The 19,714-nt window shown below is 45.5% G+C and overlaps 2 protein-coding genes across 15 annotated transcripts; one reads left to right on the plus strand and one right to left on the minus strand.

Annotated features, from left to right (window-relative positions):
* Positions 1-366: 366 nt before the first annotated feature.
* Positions 367-2,744, plus strand: tmem14ca (transmembrane protein 14Ca). 3 transcript variants are annotated; one of them, XM_062479486.1, is made up of 5 exons: positions 367-490; positions 935-1,019; positions 1,998-2,099; positions 2,223-2,310; positions 2,500-2,744. In XM_062479486.1, the coding sequence occupies exons 2-5, from the start codon at positions 944-946 to the stop codon at positions 2,558-2,560; spliced, it is 327 nt and encodes a 108-aa protein (XP_062335470.1). In that variant the 5' UTR covers positions 367-490; positions 935-943; the 3' UTR covers positions 2,561-2,744. The 3 variants fall into 3 exon arrangements, with proteins under 3 accessions (XP_062335470.1, XP_062335472.1, XP_062335471.1); XM_062479488.1 differs by having other exon boundaries at positions 439-487; XM_062479487.1 differs by having other exon boundaries at positions 490-627.
* On the minus strand, positions 2,733-19,622 carry mak (male germ cell-associated kinase). Of its 12 annotated transcripts, none has more exons than XM_062479474.1 (16): positions 19,521-19,622; positions 16,590-16,978; positions 11,689-11,743; positions 11,457-11,578; positions 10,757-10,839; positions 10,348-10,480; positions 9,946-10,117; positions 9,556-9,723; positions 8,499-8,759; positions 7,961-8,181; positions 7,626-7,765; positions 7,381-7,515; positions 4,996-5,094; positions 4,535-4,654; positions 3,967-4,059; positions 2,733-3,795 (listed from the first exon to the last, which is right to left on the minus strand). In XM_062479474.1, the coding sequence occupies exons 2-16, from the start codon at positions 16,688-16,690 to the stop codon at positions 3,629-3,631; spliced, it is 2,070 nt and encodes a 689-aa protein (XP_062335458.1). In that variant the 5' UTR covers positions 16,691-16,978; positions 19,521-19,622; the 3' UTR covers positions 2,733-3,628. The 12 variants fall into 12 exon arrangements, with proteins under 12 accessions (XP_062335458.1, XP_062335461.1, XP_062335457.1 ...); XM_062479477.1 differs by having other exon boundaries at positions 9,976-10,117; positions 16,590-16,999; positions 19,521-19,614; XM_062479473.1 differs by having other exon boundaries at positions 16,590-16,999; positions 19,521-19,613.
* Positions 19,623-19,714: the final 92 nt, after the last annotated feature.

The raw sequence follows: 19,714 nt of genomic DNA on the forward strand, positions 1-19,714 counted from the left end.
GGAGAAGGACTGTCCTTGTATGGGTTGGCCTCCACAAAAGAAAAGTTTATTGAGTAGTGAGTCTGTATTATTTTACTGATACCTTGAAAGCAGAGTGTATCCAGATGTCAGCTTAGTGTCTGTCAGGAAAACAAAGGAGATAACCAGTCAACAATAACCAGTCCATTCAGAAAGACAATATAATGTCCTTCTTTAAAGGAAAAACTGTTACTGTTAAATTATTATCCACACCAATCATATTCACATTTTCATGAACTCACATGACTGGATTTTCGTGGAGAAATGGAGGCCATCAGGCCAACAGCAGACATACATGAGGCTTGTTCAGGTGTAGAGCAGTCGATTGTTCGGTTTGGAATTGAGCCCGCTAGGAGAACTACATGTACCAGTATTTGTTGTCATTGCGTCATGACGACATACGTATACGAGTCAACGTCGCACATTGGTGGTGACCAGACGCAGCAGCAATAACGGACATACTGGCAAGGTGGTACGTAACGTAACTTCACAATTAGAGAACTACAGCAACAGACACATTAGCAAACTACACATTTGTTTGCATTCAACTTGTTCACCAACCTGTACGAAGACAATATATACATAATAACCTATCCGACGTTGCGTTAGGTGAGTTTCACTAGCCATAACCTAGGCGCTAGCTAGCTAATAGCCGTTTGTAGGACAGTCTACAAATCCCCAAATGTGTAATTATGAATGAAGTGTGGATTAAGACTGGCCACCTTGACCTCCAAATGGAGGCATATCACGAGGACCACCACTGAATTGTTTCTTATCCGTGGATTTTGGCAACAATGTAGCATGTAGTACGCACACACAATGTAACCAGAGTATACATTTTAGGTAGCTACACCTGTTTGTCAGCATAGTACACTTGCTGAAATGGGACTTTAACATCCGTTCCCCCCGTGTTCAGGTGTCCAGCATGTCTGTTGATTGGGTCGGTTACAGCTACGCAGCCCTCGTGGCGTCAGGCGGAGTCATTGGTTATGTTAAAGCAGGTATGTTTAAGAGGGACCGTTTAGGAAATAATTCAGACTGTCCTTACACAAACACATGTGAAACACATACACATTCATATATGAAACGTTCACACACATTAATACTACTGAAAACTCACATCCACATATCTGAGAGACTCGCATGGACACATGAAACACATTCACACTCGTATATGAAACGCTCAAGTCTCATAAGGATGAGTAAGAAGCTTTGAGAATATAAGAGTGTGAGAAATGTTTTAAATACTGGGTGGCCAAACATATGTAGAAAAAGTCAAGAAAGCAGGGTTCTGGAATTCGATTGTGCAAAGATTTTTTTTGCTGTTGCTTCGACAGACCTGCCCTGAAATGCACCCCCCATGTAATTTATGTTCTGTATATCCCCAGCATAAATTGTACATTGAGGGGACTAGTATGACTAACCAGAGTAACTTTCATGCATGTGGCACTTTAGTCAGGGTTGCATTTTTTGGCAAGACATAATAAAGCCCTGCCCTGAAATGCACAGAGTAATGCAGAGCAGATTACAATAGTGTATAGTAGAGTCCTCATCAAGTACTCATCAATAATGAAAACTTTTTTGTCTAAACTTTTTACGAAAATAGATTTTTTTTTTCAACCTTTCAAAAATAAAATCAAAACGTTTTTTTCGAAAGAATTTTTTACATCCTTTCAAAAAAAAAAAAATCCCCCCACATGTGAAGTGAAAGTACAGAGAAGCCTAGAGTATAGGAGTCCTCATTCAGTACTTATGAATTATGCAAACTTTTTGGAAAAACCTTTTTCAACCTTTCCCCCCCAAAAATCGAAACTTTTTTTCACTGTGTGTGAAAAAAAAGTTGAAATAATATTTTCAGTTTCGAAATACAGATTAAAACTAAAGTAATGAGCCTGTCTTGAAAATGTATAGAGTGAAAGTAAAAAGTTGTCAGAAAAAAAGTTTAGTACTTTGTTACTTCCTACTCTGGTGTTTCCTAGGTAGCGCCACCTCCCTGGTGGCGGGGCTGGGGTTCGGGGGCCTTGCGGGGTTCGGGGCCTACCAGATCTCGGAGGAGCCTAAGAACGTGTGGGTGTCTCTAGGTAAGCTTCCCCCCTCACACCGGCCTCCGCTTCAGGGTCACCTGCTGAGGAGTTCAAGTCACTGAGCCATCTGGTTACAGTTAGTTCCATGGTACATTATCTTAATGTGTGTGTGTGTGACAGCTACGTCGGGTGCTCTGGCGGGCGTCATGGGGAAGAGATTCTATGGCTCCAGGAAGTTCATGCCGGCTGGTCTGATGGCAGGAGCTAGGTGACGTCCCAGCCCCTCCCCCTCCCTGTGTGTGTTGATCTGTGCTGCGTGTGTGTTGATCTGTGCTGCGTGTGTGTTGATCTGTGCTGCGTGTGTGTTGATCTGTGCTGCGTGTGTGTTGATCTGTGCTGTGTGTGTGTGTTGATCTGTGCTGTGTGTGTGTGTTGATCTGTGCTGTGTGTGTTGCAGTCTGCTGATGCTGGGGAAGCTGGGAGTGGGAATGCTGCAGAAACCCCAGCAGTCTGGATGACATCAGAGCTCCTCCCCATGGTCAGCTTCAGGCTCTCCTCCTCTCCTCGTTGTTGATTTTTCATATTTTGTAAAGGAAAATGTACAATTGGAAAGGCTTCTCTTGTTTATGAAAGTGTCCTGTCCCTGAGACGGAGCAGGCGGAAGGCAGGAGATAGGATGCTGAGTAAAATGTTTATAAAATGGTTGGTGTTTATTTCTTGCATTTGTACAACATAAGCTTACACTGTCATTTACAGTAGGTATTACTGAAGTCACAGCTGTCAGATACGTTAGTCACATTATGCGTAGTGTATGGCTGGTCAGGAGATTATTGACAAATAAGAAACGTATATATTACTTAGCTGTGCACCATGGTAGCTAAATGCAGGGGGAAATTATTTTGTCATTATGAATGACAATTGTAAACAATAGGCTTGAAAATAATATACATGCATATTCGACTGAAAAACTGTGATACAAACTGAATGATGCGTTGTAGTCTGTGATTGTGACCTTGACAGCAGTCTGTGGTGCTGCAGGAGAGGGGGGCAGGGCTGGACTCCAGGGTTCTAACCCTTCAGGTAGCCCCTGCAGGAGAGGGGGGCAGGGCTGGACTCCAGGGTTCTAACCCTTCAGGTAGCCCCTGCAGGAGAGGGGGGCAGGGCTGGACTCCAGGGTTCTAACCCTTCAGGTAGCAGGTGTTTCTCCAGCCCCCGCAGGTGGTCCCCTGCCTCGACACCTGGCTGAAGCCAGGACACAACGAAGGCTTGGATGTGCTTCCAGGTGTGTTTTGGAGAACGTTTTGATTGTGATGGAAAGACAACCTTCCCTACATAGTTTGTGAACAGCTGTGTTTGAATACTCTTCAATACGCCTCTCCCTCCCTCCTGCTCATTCTCTCCATCCCTCTCCCTCTCCTGTTCTCCCTTCCCTGAGGGAATGCCACAGACCCAACATGACTTCAGTGGTCAAAGCTCTTCCAGACATCCCTTCACTAAACAAATCTTGGGTCGGCAACATCAGGGTGGCCAGAAAGGAAAGAGTTTCAGCGCTGTGCTGTTGGCCTGGCAGGTCTCTGGGGCTGTGTCTAGCGGTTCCCTCTGTATTTGGAGCCCCAGTCCACCCTGCCGTGGACGGGCTGTGGGGCCGGGGCTCTGGCCAGGAGGGACCCAGAGCTTTTCCCCAGGGCCGAGTAGCTGGGGCCTTTTCCCTGGCCAGAGCCCCGGCCTGCCCTGTGCATCCACCCCTCGTAGTCTGGAGACAGGGGAACACAAGTCACACACACTTCCCGCACGTACACCCACATATACACAACACACACACACATACACCCACATATACACAACACACACACATACACCCACATATACACAACACACACACATACACCCCCCGCCCCGCTGCATCCCGTCTGAACGCTGTTACCTTCAATACTTTCGCTATGCGACGAGCTGGACGCAGACTTCAACTTGGAAGACTTTTGTTTGCCACTTTTATTGTCAAGTGAAGAAGAAAGGACTAGGAGGATGAAGGATGGAGGGAGACGAGAGATGGGAACATAAGTGAAGGCATTTAAAAAAAGAAAAAGATGGCAAGAGAGTGAATAGAAAAATAAATTATAGAGTGAAAAAGAAATGGAAATGTAGGTCCCTATCCACATTGGATAAAAGTGTCTGCTAGCTAAATACATCCGTTTGAGACATGATGTAGCATTTACTTTTCATCTTGTGGTCGTATCTTTGTGATAAACTCGAGGCAAGGAACAGGGGCGTTCCATGTGTTCATTATAGATCTGTTTGGTTAGGTAGCCAGGACACATTACTTTTCTTTGGCACCGTTCACAGTGCTAATTTGTTGTATAATAAATATTCTTGCGTCTGAGTTGTGTTTCTCAGTGTTTGTACAACAGCGCATTGTTGGTAGACGCATATAATTAGCCTGGTTTCCCAGTACACCTGTCATGGTGTGACAGGTGAGGAGACAGGTGTCTTACCTGTGTTCAGTCCTCCCAGCGGTGCCAGCTGCAGCCTCTGGCCCACAGACCCCACCTCCTTCTTCTGGAAGGAGGGCATGTAACCCCCGGAGAGGTTGTACTTTGTGCTCACAAAGTTCCCTGAAAACACAAGAAACACCAGGGTACTCCAGGGTACTGGAGGGTACTTCTCCACAAGCCTCTCTGGGCTGTTCGTCCCTGGTTTTAGGGTACTAGTGTGTGTATTAGCCCCCTCACATACACCTCCCCTCCAACCTTATCTCGCACTCACATCTCTACCACACACACACACAAACAATCTCTCCTTTCCTCCACACCCGTCTCTGCTTAGATACACTTGATCCATTCTCACGTTAACTCACAGTCTGACAGCTGCAGAGTTAGAATTGAGTGGCTCAATTCAGAGCAAGGCTACAAGGAAACCAAATACGAGCCATTCTAAGGTTCTGTCTGTAATATACCTTTGGCTGGATCGAGTTTCTCTAGGATCCGTTCCTTTTGGACAGATTTCTCCACAGGTTTATCAGAGGCCATATCAGAGGATTTAGAAGCAGTGTCCTCTACGCAGACAGAGGAGGGTACAGGAGGAGATGGAGACAGACAAGAAGACATTACAGAGGACAGACATGGAGACAGGAAGATGATGGAGGGAGGAGAGGAGGACAGCAGAAACACAGTCTGAGTTGGTGAAAGGTGAACTGGACTGTAGGGCTGCAACAACGAATCGATGAAATCGATTAAAATCGATTATTAAAAGCGTTGGCAACGAATTTCATTATAGATTCGTTGTGTCGCGCGATTATTACGCCACTCAATAAGTCAAGGAGATGTTTGAGTATTTAAAAAAAAGTTTAGTTGACCGCGGAGCGGAGGTAGAGGAAAGGCCATCGGAGAGACGTTGTTGAGTAACGTTGTTCTGAAACACATGGCGGAGGCAGAGAAATCAGTACGACCCAAGTCATCCAAGGTGTGGGAGCATTTCACAATAAATACATTTAAAAAGTGTGTTAATTGACCGAGGTGAAGTTAGTTTCATATTCGACATTTGTCTCACAATCGGAAGACGCTACTTTGCAGCATCGCGTTAGGGGCCGGGTGAAAACTACCCATACCATTTTGAAAAATGTTTTTTCAAAAACATTTATAATATTTTTAGGAATATAAAACCTCAAACAGACACCAGAGTATCTTAACAATGTCTGGTATACGTCCACAGTCTTTACTTTTTCAATGAAGTTTCAAATAAAATGATAGAAAATTACTCTTTGAAAATAACTTAATTCTGGCAACTCTTAACTTTTTTCAAAATTGTGTCAAAAAAATCTTACATAAACACCAGATTATTCTAATAAAGTCTGGCCTACTTCCACAACCTTTCAATTTTCAATAAAGTTTTAAACAAAACTCAAATAAATTGCTCATTTTGGAAAATAGGATTAAATCCACGCTAATATTAATAACTTTTTTCTAAATTGTGTGCCTGTTTGTGCACATTCTGAAGATTTTTTGCACTGTGAATTTGCACTGTCAGTTTTGTTTTTGAATAAAGGGTTGGAAATTACTACTGGACTGTAAGTGAGACTGAGAAACATGGTGTCTGAGCAGTAACAAAGATGACAAACAAGATCTCATGCCCGACACAGCAGCCAAGAGAGAATCAATGAAGTTGTCAAAATAAAACCAAGGGAGGAGGGAGGCACTCAAAGACACCAGATCTTAAACCAAAAGTCTTAATCTCATGAATAAGGAATTGACTGAGAGAGAGAGAGAGAGAGAGAGAGAGAGAGAGAGAGAGAGAGAGAGAGTGGGGAAGGCCCCGTGTTGTGTCTGTCTACATGGCAAATGAATAATGGAGTCTCTCTCTCCATGCCCTTAAACTCGCCCTGAACACCAGCCTTGTCCTCAGGAGACTAGGTGTGTAGGGGTCACAGGTCAAGAGAGACTAGGTGTGTAGGGGTCAGGAGAGACTAGGTGTGTAGGGGTCACAGGTCAAGAGAGACTAGGTGTGTAGGGGTCACAGGTCAGGAGAGACTAGGTGTGTAGGGGTCACAGGTCAAGAGAGACTAGGTGTGTAGGGGTCACAGGTCAAGAGAGACTAGGTGTGTAGGGGTCAGGAGAGACTAGGTGTGTAGGGGTCACAGGTCAAGAGAGACTAGGTGTGTAGGGGTCAGGAGAGACTAGGTGTGTAGGGGTCACAGGTCAAGAGAGACTAGGTGTGTAGGGGTCAGGAGAGACTAGGTGTGTAGGGGTCAGGAGAGACTAGGTGTGTAGGGGTCACAGGTCAAGAGAGATTAGGTGTGTAGGGGTCAGGAGAGACTAGGTGTGTAGGGGTCACAGGTCAAGAGAGACTAGGTGTGTAGGGGTCAGGAGAGACTAGGTGTGTAGGGGTCACAGGTCAAGAGAGACTAGGTGTGTAGGGGTCAGGAGAGACTAGGTGTGTAGGGGTCAGGAGAGACTAGGTGGATCTGGAACCTTTGAGTTGTGCTGGGGGAGGATTATGCAAGTAGTATCATAGAGAGACTATGGATGTGGTTAGTAAATACAGAATTGTTCCTCGTTGACTCTGACCACCCAAATAGCCATGCAAATTGCAGAAGTGAACATTACTATGCCCTTCTGATCCATGATTTTCTGCTGTTCCGCCTAAATGCACTATTTGTGTGCCTATTTGGAATAAATCGTCTGCTTAATGAATTACATGTAAGTGTACATCAATCAATTTTTTTTTATAGAGCACGTTTAAAAACAACCATGTTGACCAAAGTGCTGCACAGGAAGTACAATGATCATTGCAGAAAAATAAAGCATTAACAATATAGATATGAGTAGAGAAAGAAGAAGTGTACCTGGGTTGAGCCTGGTGACGGCCACAGCTCCAGACAAGGGGACCAGGGGCTTGGTGGATCCATCCCAGAGGTCTCTGAGAGTGGGCCCAGCGCTCTCCTTCACCCCTGCTGCACTCTGGGTCTTTCCTATCAACCCTGCAAAAGAGAGACAGCACAGCAAAAGCTTAATTAAGGAGGCGGTGGTGGTGGGAGGCTGGGTCATATGTGCAATGCTGTGCATTGGCTGAGGGGGTTGCCAGTCGTACCAGGGAGATATCGTGATTGGCTGAGGTAGTGTTGCCTCGCTGAGGACCCTGGGTGCCCACCGTCTGATTGGCCGATCTTCACGTTGCTGGGGAGCTTGGTGATGGTGCTGAAGGTGTACAGAGCCTTCTGGTCTTTGGGTCTGGGGGGGTGACAGGAAGTGAGGAAAGAATGTGTGTTCTACTCCTCGTATCTCCATAGCTGTGACTAACAACATCCTTTAGTAAGTTACACCTCCAATCAAACACAATCTCAAATTAGTCTCCTTTCAATTTGTAACTCGGTTCACCGTAAAATACCTTAAACAACATCAAAGGCTGCTCTCCCCCTGCCTTACTGTGGGGGGTGTGGGTCCCTGCTGCTCCTCTCCTCTGCCCCCAGGGTGGGCTTCTTGGAGTGGGACAGCGTCTCTGAGGGGTCGGACTCCTCCCAGCTGTCGGAGGTCTTCACCGTCTGACCCCAGCGCCTCCGCCCACTCCTCATCCCTGCCGTGCTGTTCTCACTGTCCCCAGATGCCTGCACATCAACACATGGTCTGATCTCACTGTCCCCAGATGCCTGCACATCAACACATGGTCTGATGAATACACACATCTCCAGTCATCTCTTGTGAAATTTTAAACACATCTATTGGGTATGAAGTCAACACTCCAATCCTCTCCAGTCATCTCCAGTCATCTCTAGTCATCTCCAGTCATCTCCAGTCATCTCCAGTCATCTCCAGAGTAATCTCTGGTCATCTCCAGTCAAACTTTACATGAAACATATAACCTTTAAGATGATCTCAACAGTAACTATCTAGCATTTGGGGGGAGCAATGCTTGAATAAATAGTTTAATAAATCTTTAAAAAATGTTCTCTCCTGAAAGCCTCACCATTTGAGGGTGTGCGGGGGGCCCAGGGGGGGCAGGGGGTCCGTGGCGGCCCCCCTCTGTGTGGAGTTCTGCCTGGGGCAGAGTAATATGCTGCGGGGGTCTGGTCCTGGGCTGGGAGCCTGACCCGGAGGACGACTGGGGTTCAGCTTTGGGCTCGGCCACGCCGGGCTGTGATGACCGCAGTAAAATCTTCCGAACATCCTGGCTCTGGGGGCGTGGCCCCAAAACCTGGCCCACCTGGAAGTAGGGGTACCTTAGTGCCTGGGGGAGATAGGGAGAGTGGAAGAAGGGGGGGGTAGTTTAGCTCTTTATGAATATACCATCCCAAAGACTTTACAAATCATCCTCAGGGGTATATAACCTGGAAAAGAGGTTATGTCACTAACTGGACCTGAGGGTGTGTAATGTCGGAGCGGTAAAACTGGAGGACGGCCCCTAGTGTATTAAGACTGCCTTTAAATATGTCATGTCTGTCCTTATGTGAACCAGGTTGATCTGGGAAGGATCCTTGAGAGGAGGATTGACGATAGGAAAAACATAGTATCCATCTAAATGTAAAGTTATGGAACAAGTGTTTATACCCTGAACTTTGCCCCAGGCTTTGGAGGCCTTTGATAACTGATAGGCAAGTAATAAGAGACTCATGGGCTCTATCCCATAACCAAATTAGGACATTAGAACACTCCACCCTTGAATTAAATGTCAGACCGGCCCACTTGGCATATAAAATATTGACAAGGAGCAGAGAGGGAAATTGACAGGTAACAACTGGTTATCTTGCAACATTTATGTTTAGAAAGGGGCGGACTTTTTATGAGTATAAAGCAAGCCACTTGTTTGTGCAACAGTTAGACTTTTCATGCGTGAAATACCCAGTGTGTGTGTATCCTGTATTGAGATAAATAAAGCTACTTGTATTTGATTCAACTACGACTGAGCGTCCTTTTCGATAATCTAAGAAATCAGATCCGACAATAACTACCTGGACCTGAGGGTGTATAACTAAATGGACCTGAGGCTGTATAACTAAATGGACCCCAGGGGCATGTAACTATACCTGCACTGCGGTGGGCCTCTTCTTGGGGTCCCACTGCAGGAGGTCTCTCATGAGAGCGATGGCCTCGGGGCTGGCGTTGGGGATCAGGGTCTTTAGGTGGGTCGGGACACACTGGGGGAAGCGGAAGTTCATAGCAGAGGCCAGTTGGTAGCCCTCTGGCCAGTCAGACTGATGGAGGAAGATCAGCATGAACATAGGTCAGGTTAGATTGGGTTCACTCACGTTCTGTACCTCGCTCTGGGTAACAGCTTCTACTGACTGAGTAAAATGTAAAAATGTAGAATCAGATTTGCTTAGATCAGGTTTAATCTGAGAACATGATAATCAAAAATAAAGATTCCATTAAACTCCCACACGCCTGGGGCACCAGCCAGTAGGAATGACTCTCACCCTCTTCACGGTCCCCAGCACCTGGCACACCTTGAAGATCTCGTCCACCTCGCTGTTGCCAGGGAACAGGGGCCTGAGTGTGTAGAGCTCAGCCATGATGCAGCCCACCGCCCACATGTCAATAGGAGAGCTGTAGGTGGACGATCTGAGCAGCACCTCTGGTGCGCGGTACCTGCACACACACACATGCCATACAGCACAGATAGACACACACACACAACTGGTTTACATACAAGAACCTCACTCAGGGGTTTACAACATTTACAACTAGCTAGAACAGCTAACACAGATAAACAAATATCTTCAAAACAACAGAATAGCATAGAAATAACAATTTGTATTGATTCCCACACACACACACTCTAGTGTGCTGTGGCACAGAGGCAGCAGCAGTGAACCTACCACCTGGTAGACACGTAGTCTGTGTATGGAGGACGAGAGCGGATCTCTCTAGCCAATCCAAAGTCAGCAATCTTCACCAGCTCTGGACCCATGCAGAGCAGGTTCTCTGGCTTCATGTCCCTGTGGAAAAACCCTAAAGGCACCAACACACATAACACACACGTAAGCACAGATGCATGTGGCCTGGTATACAGACACACACGCACATGTGGGGAGGGTATAGCTCAATGGTTAGAAGGGTTGCAGGTTCAAATACCCCTCCTGTGCTTTATGTCACTTTGAATAACAGCATCTGCTAATTTAATGCTAACACAGACACATAAATACAGATGCCCATGGCACATGCCCCTAACCCTAACCAGCCACTGTTACAGAGAAGACCAGACAGCCATGCAGGACAGCAGCTTACCGTGCTTGTGTACGAAGGCCAAGCCTGACAGCACCTGGAACAGCATGTTCCTAATCTCACCCTCACTGAACATCTTATTCTCCCTGCCAGAGGAGGCGTACAGGGAGGGAGGAAGGAAGGAAGGAAGGAAGGAAGGAAGGAAGGAAGGAAGGAAGGAAGAAAGTAAAGAAACCGATAAAAAAACGTACAAAAGGCATGCATCCCATTGGTTGTGTGGAGACCAATGATCTGCATCAGATTCCACACAACCTCTACACTTCCACACATCTGTTGGCAGAACGGCGTGCGTGCGGCGGGAGACGACACAGGGACAGAGAGACATGCGAAGGACACAGCAGGTCTGTGTGGAGGCACCTACCATGCTTGTGTATAAATGAGAGGCCTTGTAATATCTGAAAACTCATGTTCCTGACCACTGACTCAGGGAATAACCTGTTCCTGAAAGATGAAGAATTAATAGTGTTGTCACGCCTACTGTTCAGACTGTTTGGGAGCACAGTAATTTCCCTCTCAGAGATAAATCAATTTGTTAGGAAGACGTGCACATGGGGACAAAGCATGTGCACTATATAACACGTTGCTCTGGGTAGAATCATCTGCAAGGTGAATTTGCCATGTTACTGTAAACAAATCCAGCTAGAGGTTTTCCAGGTGATATGATAGCAGAGTGAACCCAGAAGCCAGCAGGCTGATAGCTCACCTGTCCTTCATCAGCTGGTACAGGTTCTCCTTCATGTACTCAAACACAAAGTACAAGTGGTCATTCTCCCGGATCACCTCCTTCAGCTTCACCACGTTGGCATGGTTCAGCTTCTTCAGCGACTGAGGAGGACAATCACACATCTTGTGTTTAGTGCGCATATCCTGCTACAGACTCAGAAAAGGCTGTTAACTTGTTGATATATTGTGTAACACTATATATCGTTCCCTACCTTAACCTCTCTCAGGTTCATGCATTCTTCCCAGGAGTAGAACTTCCTCTTCATCCTGCGGAGTAAAAATGATTTTTTTAATGTTGCTTTGGATAAAAGCTTCTATTGAATAGATAAAATGTACAAATATAACTAAAATAAGTGTTTATATTTATATGTATATTATTGGGTGTCCTTGCAAGGGCCCAACCCTTGTTCTCTCACATATATATAATTTTTATTCTTATTTATTTTCCCAACCCTAAGGATCCCTCAATATTTGTTCATCTTGGTCACAATTACGTTGCTTGTATTGGGATTTACATTCCGTTGCACGGTTTAGGAGCATACAAAATGTTTGTGGCAAAAAGTGCTTTGAATGCTAGCTAGTTTGCTAGCCACTTCTGTGCTAGCCTAACGTCACAACGACAGCACACGTTAGCAACGACGCATAGATACAACGTGCTAGTAAGACAGACAGCGATATCAGCGAGCCCTCTCGTACCGTAGCTAAAAGTCTCGGAAAGTTGAGGCTATTTTACGCTAGGTACCTACGAACATGTCTTAATCTGCTAGACAATTGGGTTCCCCTTAGTTCTCTTGGTTAGCAGTCTCACGAGCCCTACTTACCCGGCGTCATGAAGCCGAGCAGCTAAATACTTATTTAGCACGAGCACTGTTAGCTACTGTAGTGTATCCCTGTTTGCGCTGTTGATCAGCAAGTATCATGCTCTGGTGTAGGCGGACTGATCGACAAGCACATCATACATTTAAGCAATTTAAGACTTGTATGTACAGTACGTAATGTCACATTAAATAATGTATTTGAACTCAAGCTTGTGTGGTGTGTCGTTGTACAGAATCGTTGCACGGTTTAGGATTATATTAGTAAGTAAAAGAATACAAGTCTGGTGTTATAGCAGGAAACGTGGTTGAAATGCAAAACTAGTAGGCTGTGGTAGCTCTACTTACATTTAGTCATTTAGCAGACGCTCTTATCCAGAGCGACTTACAGTAGACTTACTTAGACTACCTATTTTCCCACCCTTAAAACTCAGTTTTGTTTTTGCACTACCAACCAATGAAACAATCGTTTCATTCTACACTTCACTCTTAGTATTTTGAGTTGTAAATGAGCAGCAACAAATGTGTGCTTTTAAATCTATGCAATCTTCATAAATAATAAGTATGCATTTTTATATAAAATATACAGAAATATCAGTTGTCTGATATCTGCAACCAACGCAAGCACACCCCACAACCCTCTCTAGTTGGGTGTGCTTTGCCTTCGGCAAGGGCACAACCTTTGTTCTCTATCATATATATTTCTTATTGTTTCTTTTCGCCCCCCTAAGGATCAGTCAATATTTGGACTACATAGACAACCTATGTGTCAAAGGTTTCGTCTTGGTAACGATTGAGTTGCTTGTATTTTTATTTGCGTTCCGTTGCACGGTTTAAGTAGAAATTGGGTTTTTGTGCCAAAAAGTGCCTTCTGTCAACGAAGTAGTGATGTGTCGTTAGTGAACGATTCATTCATTTTGAACGAATCCTTACAAGGACTCGGGAGTAACGAGTCCTCTCAAAGAGTGATTCGTTCATTTTCTCGGGACTGTTGCATAGGCTCGTCCAAGTAAACAGAAATGATTCGTTCATTTCCCAACTCGGTCTTCGGGTACCTGCATAGGCTCTGTAGTGGTAGCTAGAGGAAACGCTAGAGGGAACAATTCGTTCATTTCCCGACTCGGTCTTTCTACGAGTCTTTGGATAATTTTTCACGTGACCTGCATAGGCTCTGTAGTGGTAGCTAGAGGAAACGAACGATTCGTTCATTTCCCGACTCGGTCTTTGTACGAGTCTTTGGATCATTTTTCACGTGACCTGCATAGGCTCTGTAGTGGTAGCTAGAGGAAACAAACGATTCGTTCATTTCCCGACTCGGTCTTTCTACGAGTCTTTGGATCATTTAAGTCTTTGGATCATTTTTCACGTGACCTGCATAGGCTCTGTACTGGTAGCTAGAGGAAACGAACGATTCGTTCATTTCCCGACTCGGTCTTTGTACGAGTCTTTGGATCATTTTTCACGTGACCTGCATAGGCTCTGTACTGGAGGAAACAAATGATTCGTTCATTTCCCGACTCGGTCTTTCTACGAGTCTTTGGATCCTTTTTTCACGTGACCCGCATTGTATTTTTTAGTAACAGAGGAAACTGTTAGGAAACAGTTTCCTCATTCCTTTTCGCGTGGCCGCTGTTTTAGTAAGACGTGAATGATATTCGCTCCAGTCATCATACTGACTGGTTTTGTTATTTTCACTTTACATTTACACTTACAGTTTAGTGCAGTGTAATTGTTTGCCGTGATAATTAAATGCTAGTGTGATAATAAATGACCAAATCATACAAACTGTCATGATAAATTATTTTAATGCAGGAATTTCTTTTAAAATAGTATCTGCTTGTGCACATGTCATGCACTAACCTACATGAGAATATGATACGCGTTTGCAGCGAACGGATACCGTTGACGATTGCATCAGCTGTCGATCTCTGATGAGTATTTTCTTAATTTCGTACCAGGGTCAATTCTACATCAAAAATCAGAAGGAGGGCAGTGTTTTAAAGATATGGCGATTGCGAAGACAGCCAGCGTGTCAGCATATTTTTGTGATTTGTGTAAAACTTGGAATTTTAGTGACACGCGGCTTGTTTTGACGTTAGCCTCAGTCAGACTCGGCTCGCCCACTGGCAGTGTGTAGTACTGTCTTCAATGCCACAGCTAAACTTCATGTCAAAAGAAACGTTCTCATTTCCGGCGCTTTCAAACAATCAGTGAAATGTGGAGTAACAGCAGCTAGCTTGCCTCTAGCAAACTTATTTTGAATTAGCCATTTCCCCCTACATTAATGTCAAACTTATTATTTACGTTTTGGGGGGCATATTTTCAGTAGCAGACGGTACTGTTTGAATAGCGATTCCATCTGAAATATACTGACAGTGACAACGTTGTTACAGTAGCTTGTTTCAAAGGGGGTTCGCAGCTGTTTCAAAGGGTGTTCTTAATGAAATATGCAATGGGCTAAATGCTTGAAAATATCACTAGAAGGGAAAAACTTAGAGGACGGACCCACCTGCAACCGACGCAAGCAAGCACACCCTACAATTTCCCCAGAAATTGTACCCTCTCTAGTTTAAATAGCAATGCATCTCTTCTGGGTTGTCAATTCTGGAAACACAACACCAAACAAGGCTGAACATTGTGGTGTTCATTACAAGGCAGGTAACGTTGCTAGGGGCAGTAGCACACACGCTCACACACACACTTTCACTGCTTTCTTCTGCATGGAGAAAGTATCAGCTTGCAGAATACCCAGAGCTGTTCTCCTCAGCATTGTCTCCAAGCGCTCTCATGCATTTCTGAACACACCTACTGTCACTACTGTAAGGCTGGGTGTCACCCCTCCACACGCCTTCCATCACAGACACACTCCCTCAGGAATGCCATCACAGACACACTCCCTCAGGAATGCCATCATACACACACTCCCTAAGGAATGCCATCACAGACACACTCCCTCAGGAATGCCATCACAGACACACTCCCTCAGGAATCAATGAAGGCATACAGCGGTCCTCTAAATCAGCACATTAGAGTATCCTCTACTAAATAGCCTCATACCTCTTGATAGCCACCAGCTTTCCAGACTCTCTCTCTCTCCCTCGTACCTCTTGATAGCCACCAGCTCTCCAGACTCTCTCTCTTTCCCTCGTACCTCTTGATAGCCACCAGCTCTCCAGACTCTCTCTCTCCCTCGTACCTCTTGATAGCCACCAGCTCTCCAGACTCTCTCTCTCCCTCGTACCTCTTGATAGCCACCAGCTCTCCAGACTCTCTCTCTCCCTCGTACCTCTTGATAGCCACCAGCTCTCCAGACTCTCTCTCTTTCCCTCGTACCTCTTGATAGCCACCAGCTCTCCAGACTCTCTCTCTCCCTCGTACCTCTTGATAGCCACCAGCTCTCCAGACTCTCTCTCTCCCTCGTACCTCTTGATAGCCACCAGCTCTCCAGACTCTCTCTCTCCCTCGTACCTCTTGATAGCCACCAGCTCTCCAGACTCTCTCTCTCCCTCGTACCTCTTGATAGCCACCAGCTCTCCAGACTCTCTCTCTTTCCCTCGTACCTCTTGATAGCCACCAGCTCTCCAGACTCTCTCTCTCTCCCTCGTACCTCTTGATAGCCACCAGCTCTCCAGACTCTCTCTCTCTCCCTCGTACCTCTTGATAGCCACCAGCTCTCCAGACTCTCTCTCTTTCCCTCGTACCTCTTGATAGCCACCAGCTCTCCAGACTCTCTCTCTCTCCCTCGTACCTCTTGATAGCCACCAGCTCTCCAGACTCTCTCTCTCTCCCTCGTACCTCTTGATAGCCACCAGCTCTCCAGACTCTCTCTCTTTCCCTCGTACCTCTTGATAGCCACCAGCTCTCCAGACTCTCTCTCTCTCCCTCGTACCTCTTGATAGCCACCAGCTCTCCAGACTCTCTCTCTCTCCCTCGTACCTCTTGATAGCCACCAGCTCTCCAGACTCTCTCTCTCCCTCGTACCTCTTGATAGCCACCAGCTCTCCAGACTCTCTCTCTCTCCCTCGTACCTCTTGATAGCCACCAGCTCTCCAGACTCTCTCTCTCCCTCGTACCTCTTGATAGCCACCAGCTCTCCAGACTCTCTCTCTCCCTCGTACCTCTTGATAGCCACCAGCTCTCCAGACTCTCTCTCTCCCTCGTACCTCTTGATAGCCACCAGCTCTCCAGACTCTCTCTCTCCCTCGTACCTCTTGATAGCCACCAGCTCTCCAGACTCTCTCTCTCCCTCGTACCTCTTGATAGCCACCAGCTCTCCAGACTCTCTCTCTCCCTCGTACCTCTTGATAGCCACCAGCTCTCCAGACTCGTTGCTCTTCCCCAGCAGGACGCTGCCGTAGGTTCCGTCTCCCAGCTGCCTCAGGGTGGTGTAACGATTCATCCTCTCACCTCCGCCTCAACCTGGCCAGGCCGCCGTCCATATGAGTTACAGTCTCTTTATCTGTCTCTCTCCTTTCTATCGGTCTCTCTCTATCTGTCTCTCTCTACCTCTATTTTTCTTTCTTTTTCTGTTGCTATTTATGTCTATCTCTGTCTCTCTCGGTTTTGCTCTCCTCTCTCTAAGTACTGGGTCTCTCTGGTGTCTCTCTGGTGTCTCTCTGGTGTCTCCTGGTCTCTCTCTGGTGTCTCCAGGTGTCTCCTGGTGTCTCTCTGGTGTCTCCTGGTGTCTCTCTGGTGTCTCCTGGTGTCTCTCTCTGGTGTCTCCTGGTTTCTCCTGCCTGCAGGTCAGCTCTGGAAGGAAGAAGACATCATCTGAAGAGCAACACGACACAAGACATCTGACAGAGGCGTTGTGCACCCCTCCCCTGCAACACCTAGATTAGCCTCCTCTCCTCCACCAAGTAGAGAGGTGAGGAGGAGGATTAGGTGTCTCAAAGCCGCCAACATGGCCGCCAGGGGAGACGACACACATGCAATCTATACACACAGTTTCTACACACACACACAGCCTCCAGAGATTAGCCCCAGTGATGCAAATAGGACATTACATCCTTTCCCAGCAGCGTCCCAGGTGCCCAGACGAGCAATTGGATTTCAGGCAGAGGCCACGCCCCCTGGGGCACTGACTCAGAGAGCTGAGTGGAAAGATGTGGAGTCATCCACACACACTGCTTTACTGCTCTCCTTCAAACAACTTACTGATTATTCATTTAACAGATGCTTCCTCGACATACAAATATCACATGTAGGAAGTACAGCAAAACATCAGGTACCAAAAGTGTGTACTGGATTATTCTATTACACTGTATTATTACATAAATAACAACTTTTATTACACTTCTACACTTACACATATGGATGTCATAGCTCAACACTGGTTGTTTATAAATCAAACCCAGGCTGATATAACATCCCTGGTGTGCTGGCTTCCCAAACAGAGAGATGCTGTCTACACAGGGGTGAGATGGGAACAGATTGCAGACCTGCACTTATCTTTCACGTATCGTAATCCCTTAGAGAGGGACTTAGTAGGAATTAGAAACATGCATCAAGGGCAGATGACAGCAAGAAGCTAGGCTATTTAAGGTCCACAGTGAAACTGGGAACAGGGAGTTGTTCTTGCTGGGGTGGCCTTGTAACATTTGAACAATTGTGCTATGGAAATATTAAGTAATGTTATTCTGTTTTCTTAATGTTTTCCTATCAGCCTGACCCCCCCCCCCCCCCAAACACACACACACAAACACGTGTACACAAACACGTACACACACACCACCAACACTGACAGTTGAGCCATGCACTTGTGACAGCTTCAGGAAATGCTGTATTTCTTAGCAACGGGCTATTTATGTAAAGGGATATAAATGAAATCTTTCTCGTTCGTTTTCGAGAAGGTTCATTTATCATCTATGAGTAAAGAAAGAAAATGTAGAAGAGTAAACGTCAAATAAACAAATACACATTCTCGGTTAATTAACAATATTTCTCTAAAGTAAACTGCACGCTCCACCGCTGACGCGTTTGCCTTTTTGAGAGGTTTGACTTTGGACCAAAACCGTTTTAGAAGCAGCATACTATCAGACTTTCTAATATTATCTTGTCCGTAAACTCACCATTCCGGGTGTTGTTCCTCCCTTTGACAGTTTTCTGGGCGCTAACAGATAGTCTGCCCCTGAAGACAGACAGAATTCAAGAAGCGTCCTAACAGTTTAGATAAGGTGTGTGAATCATCTCCTTGGAAACGTACACAAAGAACGACGCGTGAGCTGCCAGCTGACCATGTTGAGCGCAAGGCTTTGTGGGACTTGGTGTCCAACAACCAGAGGAGGAAGTTTCCTTGAACAAAAGATCGTTATTCTAAGTATGCTAAAGTATGCTATAGTTTACGCTTGTACATTTTCATGTCACGTGCTCATTGACCAGCAAAGTGGTGTAGCCACATCTCAGTCACCAGGTGCGCGGCAAAAATGTCAGCATCTCAAATATAATGCAACAATAATGCCTACAGTATTACAGTGCAGCAAAAACAGTGCAAAGACAAACAATTTCGTTGGTGCAGTCTCTCACCGGACAGTGGTAAAACAGGATCTTAACTAGACTATAACATGCAGGGAGCCTGATAAGAAGTAGGCTAATAATAACTGGTAGGCCTATCTGTATCACCAGTCTAAAACAAAACTTTTTTGTCACAGTAATGTCTGTAATAGCGGGGTGCTGCCGGTAGAGAGCGCTGCTTACCTACGCTTGTCAAACAGCATAGACCACCCAACACATCTGTTCACTTAATTCGCGTTTATCACACATGTTTAACAACACCAGAGTAAGCACACATTGTAAAGAGAGGTAACCTGTGTAACACGGCCAGGCCAGGTCTAGAACTTCCGGTGAAGTTAGAAACTTGACTATGAATAAAAACAGGCATGTTAACCCTTACCGATTGCTCTCTTATTAAACCCTACACTCACATTGTGCGGCTTCGCGCTTTTTTTCATCAACCGATAATAGGTTGCTTTCACGGATATCTCTTCAGTTTCCAGATGGCAGATTTTTGTATGAAACTGAGAGACATGTTAGGCTACATTACCCATAGAACAAATATGACAGACCAATCATTTATGTGAAATAACATTAACGACAAGCTGACAGATAATTTTGTAAATTATAATGTAGTTAAAAATTGTTAGCTAGCTAGCCTAGTTTGCTAACGTTACTGCTCAAATCCTAGATAGCTAGAGCTAGCCTAGCTAGCATTAGCTTCTTTTACTATAAACCTTACCTTCGTAATTGTCGATGAAACTCAAACGTACAATTTTAACCCCTTTTCCCTCTTGCTTGAAGGGCACAACATAGAATCCTATGTAGCCTACATTGTTTGATTGATTTGTTTGATTGATTTGATTGTTGATTGTCATTTTGGGAAGAACACCCGAACTCCTAAAAACCGGCGTTTTGTGTTTGAGAAATA

Source organism: Osmerus eperlanus, chromosome 15, assembly GCF_963692335.1.
Source record: "Osmerus eperlanus chromosome 15, fOsmEpe2.1, whole genome shotgun sequence".
Lineage (NCBI taxonomy): Eukaryota > Metazoa > Chordata > Actinopteri > Osmeriformes > Osmeridae > Osmerus > Osmerus eperlanus.